At 41.7% G+C, this 13,449-nt stretch overlaps 1 protein-coding gene across 3 annotated transcripts in view; it reads left to right on the top strand.

Moving 5' to 3' along the window:
• Positions 1 to 743: 743 nt before the first annotated feature.
• The window catches only part of STK26 (serine/threonine kinase 26), a gene marked incomplete at both ends in the record, with an annotated part of 32,672 nt that continues 19,966 nt past the window's right edge, over positions 744 to 13,449 (top strand). For all 3 annotated transcript variants that reach the window (XM_082004103.1, XM_082004104.1, XM_082004105.1), the window contains one exon: positions 744 to 785. In XM_082004103.1, the coding sequence (XP_081860229.1) occupies positions 744 to 785 (42 nt within the window). The remainder of the gene's footprint in view (positions 786 to 13,449) is intronic.

Here is a 13,449-nt window from a genome sequence, read left to right on the forward strand (position 1 = left end):
ACAGGGCGCCGTGACAGTGTGCCTGAGGGGCCCAGGCCGGTGCGACACCGTGTTGAGGGGCCCCGGACGGTGTGACAGGGCCCGAGGCTCCCAGGGCGCCGCACAACGCCGCGGGCGGCCCCGTCCCCGAGCCCAGCCCGGGCCGGTGCTGACGGGCCGAAGGGGCCGCCGCCGCCCCTCGCACCGTCTCCGGCCCCTGCCCGCCCGGCGCGGACGGCCCGAGGAGGCGGGGGCAGTGACGCCGGGGCCCGTGCGGCGGCGGCGGCCCCGCCCCGCGAGGCCGGAGCCGAGACGGAAGAAGGCGCCGCCGCCGCACAGCAGCCACCGCCTCCTGCCGGAGCCCGACATGGCGCTCTGAGCCCAGCCCCGGCCGTGCCGAGAGCTGCCACCCCGCGCGCCTCTCCGGGGGGCACCCGAGCAGCCGCCCCCGCGCCGGGACCGGGGAGGGGGGCATGGGCAGGGCCGCCGCCAGCAGCCCGGCGGGCATGGGAGAGCGGCGCTAGGGACCCCCTTCCCGCTCGCGTCGCGCAGCTCGGCCTCAGCCCCGCGGCCGCGAGGTGAGCCGGCGGCGGGCGGGGGCTGCCGGGCAGGGCGGGTCGCGGGGAGGGAAGGAGGGAGCGCGGCCCGCGCTAAAGCCGCCTCCCCGCCGCTTTGTCCTTCCAGGCCCCGCCGCTGCCGCCGCCCAGGAGCAGGGAGGCCGAGAGAGGGGAACAGCGGGCGGCGCCCGGCCGCCGCAGCCCGCCATGGCCCACTCGCCCGTGGCGGTGCAAGTGCCCGGCATGCAGGTGAGCTCCGCGCTGCGCCGGCCCCAAAATGGAGGCGACGGGCCCGGGCTCGGCCGCGGCTCCGGAAGCGGCGCTTGCGGCCCCACCGGGCGAGGCCGCCGCTGGGGCGACGGGTCTGGGGGACTGCGGGTGGGCGAAGCGGGGCGGGCGGCGCGGCCTGGCCGCGGAGGAGCCGCGGAAAGGCCTCGCTCGGCCTAAGGAGGAGCGCGGGCCGGGGCCCTTGCTGAGCGAGGGAGTGGGTGCTGTGAGGTAACGGGAGGCCCTGGAGGGGCCCTGCTCCCTCAGCCTGCCCCAGGGGGCCGCGTACCTGCAGCCAGCCCCTCGGAGGCGAAGGGCTTTTCCCCTCCCTTCTCTCTTTGTTCAGGGATGGCCTCGGTGCATCCAGGAGCACGTAAGAGCTTCTAAAACTGATTAAAGGCGAAATGAAGTTAATCGCAGGGTGTGTGGGTGTGCTGTAAATGACATATCAGGCTCGCTGGCAAGCGTACCTCCTGCAGGACTTCCCCACCAACATGCACTTGGCGCTGGGCCTGTAGCGCAGCTTCTCCGAGGACCTTGCGATTAATGGAAAGGTGGTAAAGGCGAGGTCCGGTGGTGATACAGCACAGCGGCCAGCTTGCTGTGGGGAGCCGTCATCTGTCAGAAACTTGAACCTCTCTTCGGCTGGGAGTGTGACCTGGTGTTTCTCTATGTTTGTGGTATCTGCTTATAAAGCAAACAAGCTCATATGTTACTGGTTTTCATAGGAGAGGTGGAATACCTCTGACTCTTCATTCTTACTCCACTGGACAGTCTAATACAAGTTTGGTCAGAGATCTTTATCAAGCATAAAGGAGCCAAGGACCAAACTAATTTCAGTGGTGTTTTTTGCTTGTCAGACACTGGCAGCCCAGTCAGTGTTTTCAGCTTTCTCTTAACTTCTGGGATAGTCATGCCTGTATAATACTGGAGGTTTTTCAGTTCAAATAACATAGAAGCCTGTGTGGTACATCTCTGTGTATGTGAGACATGTACAGTAAAGAGTTCAGGAGGTTTCAGAACAGAAAGTTAATTTCTTTTGGGTAAGTTCATCACTTCTAGAAGGTGTAGAATTGATGTATAAAGAGTATTTGTATATTAATTTAGGCCAGTTACAATACCAAGGTTTGGTTTACCTTTCTGATTTCTAATCACTTGCAGGCTTTCTGAAATCAGTTAAGTTTTGGTCATCCATTGACTTTCTATTGATATAAGAGGACATAAACCACATTATCTCAGCCTCCTTGTTCCATTAATATGTCAGGGTTCCTATTGTATTGGTACATCCTAAAGAAATTTTGTGAGAAAATATTTAGAGGCTTTTAGCCTGAGTTTCTTTTCTTATATCCTCTGGTTTTTTTAGTGTGTTTATACTTAGGAGACTGCTTCAAAATTCAAGTTTGCCAGTTTTTTATTTTTATATCAGCTTAGTGTATTGCTGTCCTATTTTCCATAGCTGCCCTGTCATCACAAAAGGACCTTGAAACTATTTAAGGTCCTGTTTTCCATCATTATACCAATAAACTTTGTGTAATAGCATACTTAGTTCCACTAGTATTGTTTTTAGTTTAACCCAGAGCCCTTAATATATATCTGTATGTTTAAAGTATTTTTTGAAACTGTTAGATACGTACAGCTGCGTAGAATTAAAATACATTTTTCCCTTGGTGACTTTTTTTATGAAGGCTATTGCACAAGTCCTGAAAGTCTTAGAATACAAAGAAATAGAATTTGGTGCAAAACTACTGCGCTCGTTCTTCTTTTAGAAGAGTCATAATATAGTTTTTTTAATTAAAAAACCCCAAAACACCTGTTCTAGAAGAGTGTGGTAGTCTGAGGTATAGGAGTTGCTGCTTTTGGTTTTTTAACCTATCTGAACTATTCAGTCAGAATTATTGAAGTGGTGGTAAAAGCGTCCCTGCTTCTGCTCAGTGTTAAAGTAAATGCTTGGTGATCGATCAAAGAAAGAATAAAAACGTTCTTCTGTGATGGGAGAAGATCTAATAGTTATGTTAAAACTATCACTGTGGGAAAGTGCCTGTAATGTCAAACCCCTTGTTTTGTAGGCTGTCTTGAGGGAAACATTTTATTGAATGTAACAGTTGGAAACTGAATTTGCCAGAGAATGTGTTACAGGTTGAAGTTCTCTGTTTTACTGTAACCTTATACTTCTCCTCCTATTTCATTATATAAAAAAAAAGTATCAACAAAAATCCAGAAATAATGTATTATGTAATTCCCATACTCCAAAAAGACGACTTTGATGGTTTATCACCAAAATATAACAGAACCGTTTTTGTCTAAGTTCTTTGATCTTATGAAGAGTCAGGTGCCCTTTTAAAAAAAAAAAAAAAAAAAAAAATCCAAAGATGGAAAATTACGGAAAGTCACAGAGTTATTTTGGTGAACTTGGAGTCTGACTTTCAGTACCCTGGCAACAATGGAAGACCCAGAGGTAGTATTATCTGTTGCCCTTATGAGTAGTTACAGAACCGTTTGTTTATGTAGCGGTTGCGTTCTGTTTAACCTGTGTTGTGTCCCTAACAAAACCAGATTTTATACCTAACAATTCTTGCCTGTGCAAACAACTTCCTAAACACATTCATTTTCCTCACTCCTTTGGAAAGGCTCCACTTGATCCAATTGTATAATGTTAACTTACTCGGCTGCCAAAATTCTAAGCCCATTCAATAAAATCAAAGTACTCAGTGAATGTATAAAATGAGTGCTCTGAAGTTGAGCATGATATGCCAAATTATGGCACTTTTACAGAATCCAAGACTAGAAGGAAAAATGAAAGGTTGATGGAGCTATGTGAGCACAATTAAGGTGTCCTGGTTACATGAAGCACAGTTTGCAATAACTTAGAATGTCAGGCTGGAGTTTTTATTCAGTAATGTCACTGTAAATTTGTTTATTTTTCTAATGGGATAGAAGTATTCAAACTAGTTCGTACTCTGGAATGCTTTGAGATCTTGCAGTGAGAAACTTGTCCACTGGTGCTAGCTTTAAGGATTCCAGTTGAACTCATAGGGAGCATTTCTGGATGTGGCTTCTAAGAGAGGTGTTAGAGTCTACCAGTGTCTTTCCAAATCCAGGGCCTGTACTGAAAACAGAGCTGGAGTGAAGGTGTTGGACCCTTAATTAGTAGTCCTCCCCTACTGCTTTTTTCTTGCCCAGCAGGCAGGAAGCATAGTTTAGGGGGTGGTATTTGTTTCAAAGTGATCAGAAAGTCATAAATATGTAAGTCATTTCAGACTGATGCATTTCTGATGAACTTATGTTACTGTCAGCATCTCATACAGTATTCCAAAACCTCTTTACAAATCAAAGAGGCTGGAAACTGTTAACTTACAAATGAGTAATAACTAACCTTTCTAAGGTGGACAGTGAGGAAATTTTTCTGCCTGTCAGCATCCTAAATTTTCAAACTAGTCTGTAAACTTCAGCAATGGAACATCACTCAAGTAATAAATGCCCTTTTTTAGCTGGTAGGGTTTTTGTGTATAAACTTTCCCTTTCCTATTCTAATTTGTTGTGCAAAATCTTAAGTCTGTGAAATACTCATGAAAATGCTGATTCTTCTCATTTGCAATTCTTCTTGTCAGCATGTGTGTCTTTGTGCCTGATTTGGGGCTTTATTTCTCTGCGTCTCTGCTATCCTCCTCATCTAAACACTTTTTGTTTCCTTTCTCAAGGCTTTGTTGGTATCTCCTGATCCTGGATGGCAGGAGTCTTGAGCGCAGCCAGAAAAGTTGTTTAGGCCTGATCTCCATCTACTTTTATTGGCATTCAGGCTATCTTGCAATAAAAAGCCTAACTTCCTCTAAAAGCAGAGCAGCCAGAAGCACGTGACCTGCCAGGCGGTGTACTCTGATTCACAATTGAAGGATTGATTGATTAAATACAAACTGGGATGTAAAGGTGAGCTTTGCTCTCCGTGCTGCCAGTTAACAGGCTGGCTGTAAGGTGCTGCTCACTGAACAACCTTGAGCCTGGCAGCTGGAGAGTCTCTCCCTGCAGGATGCTCAGAGGCAGATCAGCTGGAGTCTAGTTATTGGACAGGTATAGAAAGATTAAAGGAAAGGTAGCATTCAATGTTGGAAGTGCTCTTTTTCATAGACCAAGAAAAAATATATTTTCTCTTAAATTAGTGAACCTGTAGAAATGGGATGTTTTTGTGGTGCCCAAAGCTAGTCTGGAAGTGTCAGATTTCTAGTAAACCTTATGCATTGCAGTTGCAAGAATATGACTTCTGTTAAGAGCAAGCAGTCTGTTACTGTCCAAATATTTAGAGGGTGGACATTAGAGGAGCTTAAACCTTTGAAGAAAGATCCATTAAAGTATCTGTTAATTTATTCCTCTCCTAGGAACTGAGCTGTATCCAGATGCTTCTACAGCAAATTCAAAAAGGCTTTAAACTTTCATTATTTAGAGACAGGACTTACTCTAAAGGAAACCGGAGAGTCTAGCACTTGCAGGACACCAGGAGGCTTCCACAGTGCCTAGAAAACAGGGATTTCTTATGATTAAGCTAGGATGGACTCCCATGTTTTGGCGATGAATGCCTTGTCCAATTTCAGTTCCTTGATTTGTACTTTGAGCCACAGTGCAGGCAGACTGCAGGAAGATAGTATTTTGAGACCTGTGGAGAACATGCCTCTCTGTACTTGAAACAGATAGGCGTTAAAATATTTGTGGAATTCAGCACTGCAGTTGCTCCTTTCCCGGTCATGCTTGATGTACAAGCTGTATCATACCTAACAGTAGGCTGCTAACTCAGCTCAGGCTTTATTAGCTGATTTGGTACTTCCATCTTGTGCACTGTAGTAAGTTATTCTGGTGACAAAAGTAGGGCTCAGTCATACTTGTACTGTCTTACTGTTATCGGAGGAGGAGGATACAGGAAGCTTTGGAAAGTGTTTGACGCATGGGAGCTGTGTAGGTATAATCAGCTGGAATTCTGCATATGTGTTTATTAGGCTTAAAAGAAAAAAATCCACAGTAGTCTTTTACTATTATTTTTTGTGCAGATTTGTCAGTTTTATGCATGGTTTAAGCGCACTGACCTGGAGTTCAGAGGCAAATCTGCTGAAGCTGCAGGGAGCATGTAAAACAAACTCAGCTTGTCTCACCTTAATCACTCTGTACCATCATATACTCTTCAGTTTTGGGCAGAGGATAATTTTCCCCAAAAGGCAAAAACATTACATCTGAAACCAGACTTTTAACTTGTAAAAATATATAATTGTTACTTTATTCTGTAGTGGGTTTTTTCTGTTGAATTTTACATTGAAAAGATTCACACTGGCTGTTTTTGAACTCCCGTGTCTTATTGTCATGCTTTACAAGTCCTGATGAAAGTTTTCTTTTTCTTTTCTCCTTTTCCTCAGAAAGGAGGATATATACCAAGTAGTAGCTCAGTATTATATTGCAATTTGTTGTTAAAAAAGAAACAAAATTCTTTAGATGCTTATTTTGAGGGGAAGATTCTTTCTTTATGTATTGTAACTTTGTGCCACACCATGAAGGGTATGTATGACTGAATGTGCCTTTGCAGTAATATTTATCATGTGAAACATCTTAGTAAAGGTAGGCAAGCGTATTATCCTCAGTTTTCATTGTTTTCAGTTGTCTCCAAAAGTGAAAGGATGAATTTTAAACCTGTTAGTAAAAGTACCACTTGTTTGCTCTTTGGTGATTACCTTCAGCTTTAAGAAAGAGTCATCAACTCTGAAAAGTGGTAAGAGACTATTGTTTTGTCTTTCATTTATTCTTAGGGACTGAGTTTAATAATTGACAGACACTTGAAGAGTTCAGGGATGGGTTTTAGGGGGGATGGGGTTGGGGATGAACAGTACAAAGTTGGTTTTGAAATTCTTCTGTAACAAATAATGTTCTGGCATGCTGTAATTAGTGGCTACATGTATGTTGTCTTTGCAGAAATAGAGTTGGTGAGGTATCTATCATGTCAGGAGCCACTGTTCCAAATCCTGCTATTTCGTTCTAACTTATAATAATTGCAAATCAAATTCCTTCCTAATACTGCCTCACCAGTTTTTACTCTATTTAAAGAACTGTCATTTGTTCTTTAAATTTAAACTTCTAGCAGTTCTTCTAGAACAAGTCTGTTCTGCTGATTAGATGAGGATCACTGAGCACGCTCCTTGGCTCTGAAGGAGACACTTAAATCTCATGGGAAGGGTGCCCATCTAGTGATATTCACTGGAATCCATTCTGCCAGAGGGATTGCTAGCCAAATAAATCTGGCAAAAAGAACTCAATCAGAGAAACTATTAATAAAGGGACTGACAAGGTAACAGTAGCTCGCCAGTCTCATTCTGCCTCATATCTTGTTGCGTGTGGTTTTGCAGAGATAGGCTATATTGATTAGGTCAGTAACTTGGGAAAGAGCATGGCTTCAGCTTAGATCTTTCTTTATGAAGAAAGCTTTGAAGAACTGCGTAGTTGACTCTTAGAAGTGTGAAGTCAAGCTTATCTTGCCAAAATCTGTATTTGAATGGTCTTGATTGAGGCAATGTATCTGGAAAAGCTTTGTGGTGTGATCTCTCCTGGATCTGCATGAATTCTGTATGCACTGATGAAGGAGAACAAGGAATGAGAAATGTTGGTTACCTGCAGGTTTCACACTTAAGCTGTCTGTGGAAGGGGGAGCCTAAGAGCCCAGGGTGGCTGCACTGTGCTCATGAACCAGTATTCAAGAACCATCTGTTCAGTCTTGAAGAATGTGGTGGGTTTTTTTCTGTTTCCTTCCTGCTCCCGAATCTTTTGCAGGCTTTCCTTTCAACTGGGTACTGTTACATGTTCTGAATATTTGAATAATGTTGACTGGGTGTATCAGAGAGTGTCTATGCTTTGATAGATGTCAAGTTGTATTTCAATGCAGGCTGCTGTGTTGGGAGCTGAATGCAGAGTAATAAAAACACTGTACAGCTTGAAATGACCGTGAGTGGTGTAAAGTGTCTAAATGTAAAACACTGAATGGAAAAGATTTACTTTCTATTGATGTAAATCAATTAAAAGCATATAGTGAATTTTGAGTGGAGCAAGATGAGCTTGCTGTTGATCTCTCACCTAGGAAGGTGTCATCTGGCAACCGGTCATAGCACGAACATTTTTACATTCCTGCAGAGCTTTATTCCAGCCTAGTTGGCAAGAAGAATTTGAATTTTTTTTCAGGGTGTTTCTCTTCCTCCCCTCCCCCTTCTCTTTGCTTTTTATGTAATGAGATGCTTTGCCATGCTATGAATGAGCTGCAAAGTAATTGAAAAAGGAGTTTCCTGAAACGGGCAGGTTGGTTCTGGCAGGGTAGGTTTCTTGCTTCCTTTGTAGCTCATTTTGGAGTTGTATTTCTGGTTTTTCATTGTGTGCTTCTTGTAGCTTCAGGTCCAGTATGATTAATGTGATTGAGGGCCAGTATTCAAGAGGAAAGTATAGCTCTCAAGCTTGTGGTCGTCTAGCCTTGGGGAGAGGACAGAAATCTAGTATTCTAGTAGACTGGTGTGTTTGCCTTCCTTTTTCAAAACGGTGCTTACCAAAGCTAAAGGAATGGGTTCCCACTTGGGGTTCATTGCAGGCAGTGATTATGCCTGGAGAGCTATCTGTGGTAAATAAACTTGTGGCCTGCTCTTTAACCCACATTGTGTTTTGAAGCCATCCTTTTTCAACCAGTGGTTTTCTGCCTTGCTTTAATTTTGTTTAGCCTGAAAATAAGTAATGACTACTTCAGTAGAGAGACAACAAAAATACTTGTGTGTGTTAAACTTGAGGTCTTGTTGCTGCTTTCTAGTTTATGAACTGGCAAGTTAAAAAGCTGGATTTTGTTATTTTTTTCTATCTGGATTATAGTACAAGTTTAATCTTATTTACAGGAAGAAAATCTGTGTATCAAGTTCTAACTTGCACAGAAAAAGTGCTAAAATGGCTTCTAAGATGGAGCAGTGAGGAGGCCTGTAAAATTTATCTAGCAGCTGCCACTTGGCTGTAGATACCGAACGCCTAAATATTAGGAGAATGGTCCAAATGCTGTAATGATACGGTTTATTGCTGGCAGAGTTTTGATGTAGTTGTTCCTTTAAATGGGTGTGGCAAAAATGAAAAATTGTTTGTGTACTGATAATCAGGCTGCCTGCTGAAAGGAAAGCCATGCTCCTGAAAGCAGGCTGTGGCCCATAAATGGTTATTTCTCCATATTCCTTTTAGACGTGGCTTTTGTAATCTCTCTGCAGGTTAGGTTTTTCAAAGCAGTTCATAAAAATGGAGAGATTAGAAATGTTCTTCATCAATAAGAAATTGCAGGAGTCCTGTATCTTCTGACTTCTAATGCAGATGTACCGGCAGTTAGTTCGTTGAGGTGGGTTAATTACCCATTCAGCAGTCACTTGTCCTGCACTGTTCAACAAAGGAAATTATGTTGGTTTTGAAAGATCAGCTTGTTGAACTCTAATAAATGCAGAATGGAGCTTGAATGCTTTGGGATAGCAGAACCTGTTGATTTCCTGGACTGACTTCTGTCTCCATCTAAGGATGTCCATCCTTCCTAGGTGTAGGGTGCTCAGTCACTTAACGTCTTTTTCAAATCATAGTAAAGACCTAGCCACATAATTTGTGCCTCCCTCTCTCCTTAATTCCTCTGACTCTTGATAGGCCATGCTCCTCAGAGATGAGAGCAGACTGAAGGATATGCAGCTGTATGCAGTGGTTTGAGGTTGTTTTTTTTTTTTACAAGATATTAGGTGGTTAAAAGGTGTTGATACGTAGAGTGGAAGCTAAGTGGGACTCGATTGGAAATGTAAGGATATTCAGTTACAGAGAAGCTTACTTGTGTTTCCTTTCCTCAATGCAGAATACTTTTCATAAATAATTGGTGTAACTTTTTTTAATTGCTTGTGTCAAAGAGCTAGTCTTTGGGACGTGTGTTGTTATTCTTTCTTTTTGCTTATTTATGCTGTTTCCTAAGATGCTTCATGTTGTGTCGCCAAAGTGAAAGCATAGCTAAGAATAGAGGAAGTGAGTTCACTTGGTTTCCATTTTCAGCCCAACATACAATTGACAGCTTGCATCTGCCACAGGTCAGAGGTGGTTTGAAGATGAAGGTGTTTCTTTCCTTAAAAATCTGAGAATGGGTGGGTTTGAATGCTGGTTTTAAAGTTTTGATAGTCATGAATTTTCAAGCAGCTCACCTAATGGCTGTCTTGATGAAAACAAAGCCACATGGGTTTTTTTTGCTTGCTTATTTTTGCTTGTGTTTTGTATTGAAGTTCTCCAGGTTCTCATTAAAAATGACAATGAGTCTTGGCCTTGTCAGATAAGGGAGATGTTTCATAAACGGTGTAACAGAGGTCAGGTCCCATTTAAGGACAGCAAAGCTCAGATCTAATTTTTGCTGCTGATCATGTAGAAAAGCTTGATAATGTAAAAGTTTTTGATACTTCACAAAATCAAATTGTTTTGTTGCTAAAATAACTTTCTTCACTGTGTATCATACAGTTTCAGTAAATATAATGAAGTATCTACTATCCTGATGTTTGAGTCTTGAATAGGACTGCAGGGTAGCATCAGAGTTTAGTTACATGTGAAAGTCTCTGAGAAGCAAGAGTGTGCGTGCAAGATGGAGAAAAAAGATGGCTACAGGTTCCACCCTTGTTTTGAATGTCTGCAGGTTCATTTTGTTTCCAATTCTTTATAAGTAATAATGGATCTGCACCTGTGCCTTCATTAACTTCAAACTGTTAAAATTTTTATATATATATACACACATACATGCCTATGGCACTGTTTGTGTGAGTAACTTTAATTGTAATAGGATTTTAAAATAAAATTAGCAGGGGGAGGTGGAGAGGAGCTCCAGGAGTCTAAATCTATCACTATCTGTGGTGATTTGTTGTAAAGAAGTCAAATATTCCTTATGCAGGTAAAATATGGAAATATATACAATGCATGTGAATAAATATTATTGTAGAATAGAATATGTATGGTGTATAATTCATGTACATATATAATATCTGAAACTACATGCAGATAGTGTACGGAAGGAAGTTCAATTAAGATAAATGTATCTGTTGATTAAGACATTACTCTAAGAAGTTCCATAGCCTATCAGGTTTACCAATCTTATTCCATCTGAATTTCAATTTTTTGGGGGGTCTGAACAGAAGAAAAACTTGGAAGTACTTTATTTTCTGAGAATAGATAAATGTCTGTGAATGGACTGATTACCTGTGATTTCAATGTGCTCAACCCAGATACAGTATTTTGTAAGTCAGGTAAATGCAGAGAATAGATTAAATGTCTTAACTTTTAATCTCTCTCTTTTATTGACTTTCAAGTGTCTTTTTTACTCATAGTATTTCAGGTATTCATTCTTAAGACAATAAAAGGTGTCTTGGAGATTTTACAGATAATAAGCTAGGCCTTATAATTGCTATTTAATTTTATTGTTAGCCATAATTCAGACAGTGCAGACAGTGGGACTTAAGAGAAATGGTGCAGTGCATGCTGGCTTCAGCAACGAAGTTGGCATACATTTCTGAAATGGCATTTTAATGCTAATGTAACTGTGTGGCTGCACAAAAAATTAATTACTGGGCTGTTTTTTGATGGTGGGTCGTTTTTGGTTTGTTTTTAAATATTTTGCCATAACATAACCTCCTTGTTTTCCTCGATTTCTCTGTAAGATAGTTCTTTTCCATACCTTTGACTTCTCCCTGGCTGTGAAGATCAGGTTTTTACCTTAGTGAGCAATTGCTTGAAATGGTGATCTTTTAAACACACTGATAATTCTGATGTCTTCCAAAGATACTAGTATGTGTTAGGGTGCCATAGTGGCATATACTTGAAAAACATGCGAGTAGACAGCCATTGTAGTCTTCTCTTACCAACCTTTTATAAAATCTTTTGAGCCTATTATTGCTGCTTTATCTAATGCATATTTGAGTAATGTCTCCCAGTGCAGGTGAGCTATTCTGTAGTACTGCTACAATTTTAAGGGAACTTCTGTTCCAAGTAAAGCCTGGGAGATGCTTGAAAATCCAGATAGTATAACGGCATTTCTGTTTCTGTGAGAACATTTCAATCTCGCATTGACAGACTGCTCAGAAGAAATCTCACAAGACTATGCTAAACTTTTTGCTTTGGGAGACCTAGACAATCCTGGTTTTGATTTTGTTAGATACAAGGCATTAGCTCAGTCACTGTCCAAGATTCTTTGAAGCTTTGGTTTTTCATCCAGTTGTACTCTGTATTCTTTAACAAAATTCATTAATGAACCTTCTTAGAAGACCTGTTTCTGTAAACAGTCCTGCATTGACAGATCCTGAGGCAGTCTAACATAGATATTGTTTCTTCTAATTTTGTGTGTGTCATTAGATACCTGTATAACCTTTGAAGGTAGATATGCTGTGTGCCTTAACTTTGTTTTCAAAGGAAGAACGTGCAATTTGGAGAACAGGTACGTGAAAGGGTCACAGGTGGGAAGGTGAGTCAGCCAGTCTGTCTTGTAGCAGAATGCAGCCAGGACATTCCTGCATAGCTGTGTTTATCAGAACAAAAAGAAAATGCTTATATAAGCTGTATTGTCAGAATACTCCATGCAGCTACTGAAGGTATACTGGCAAAAGTTATGCGTTAGTGTTTTTTATTTGGGGCTTCTGAGCAGGTGGTTGGACTAGATGACCTCCTGAGGTCCCTTCCAAGCTGAATTATGCTATGATCCTGTGACTCTGTATGCGTGCGTACATATGTGTATAAACATATGCAGTAACGGCACATGGTTGTATAAGACAGGAGGAGATATTTTACTGAGCACTAGCGCAGGCTGTATAATTGTGCTGGGCTGGTGGAATGGTGGACTTCCTAAGCTATGCAAAGGGCTTGTGTTGTCACGCTTGTGCTGGTACTGTTACTCATGCTGGCGAGATTGAAGTTGGCATGTGAATGTGCCTGTGCTTGTCATATGTGTAGCTGCTTTTGTCTGCAGAAATGGGCTTAGGGAGGGGAGAAGCAACAGATTCTCCTGATTTGTCCACTCATAGGCGTTCTCTTTGAAGAGTTGATGATGGAGCGCATATACTGTCTGTTGTATTGTTACTGTCTGCTGCCCAACAGACATGACTCCCCATAGAAACCAGTATTTATTTTTAAAAAAACCCAACAATTACTCATGCAGGTAACTTTCAAAATTCCTAAGCCTTTTTCCCATTCAGTGAAAGAACAGGGAATAACATTTGGCTGTTTTGCTCAGGAGTGTTAGAAATCTTAATTTTTACCATATTAGAAGCTTAGCTGGCAGCTGTGCTTAAAAAATTTTATTGGTATATATTGGCAGTGTGTATATACACATACACACTTTTATTTAAAATGTATTACCATCCTTTTCTATACCAGGAGAAGGAGGATAGGCATTACTGCATTATATAAACTTACTCTTGTTTAAAAAAAGTAGTCTTTTAAAGTTTGTTTTTTTTTTTTTATTGTAGAAAAACATTCCTGTAGAACAATAGTCTAAAAGATAAAGAAATTAAGAAAGGTAAAAGGAAAGCTGTTTCAAAAAGCAGTCTTTGTTCTAAAGACATAAGTTATGTAGTGTTCTAAGTTTGAAGCCTTTCCAAGGACATTATCTCAATAT

This window comes from Phaethon aethereus (assembly GCF_964289735.1).
Source record: "Phaethon aethereus genome assembly, chromosome: 10".
Lineage (NCBI taxonomy): Eukaryota > Metazoa > Chordata > Aves > Phaethontiformes > Phaethontidae > Phaethon > Phaethon aethereus.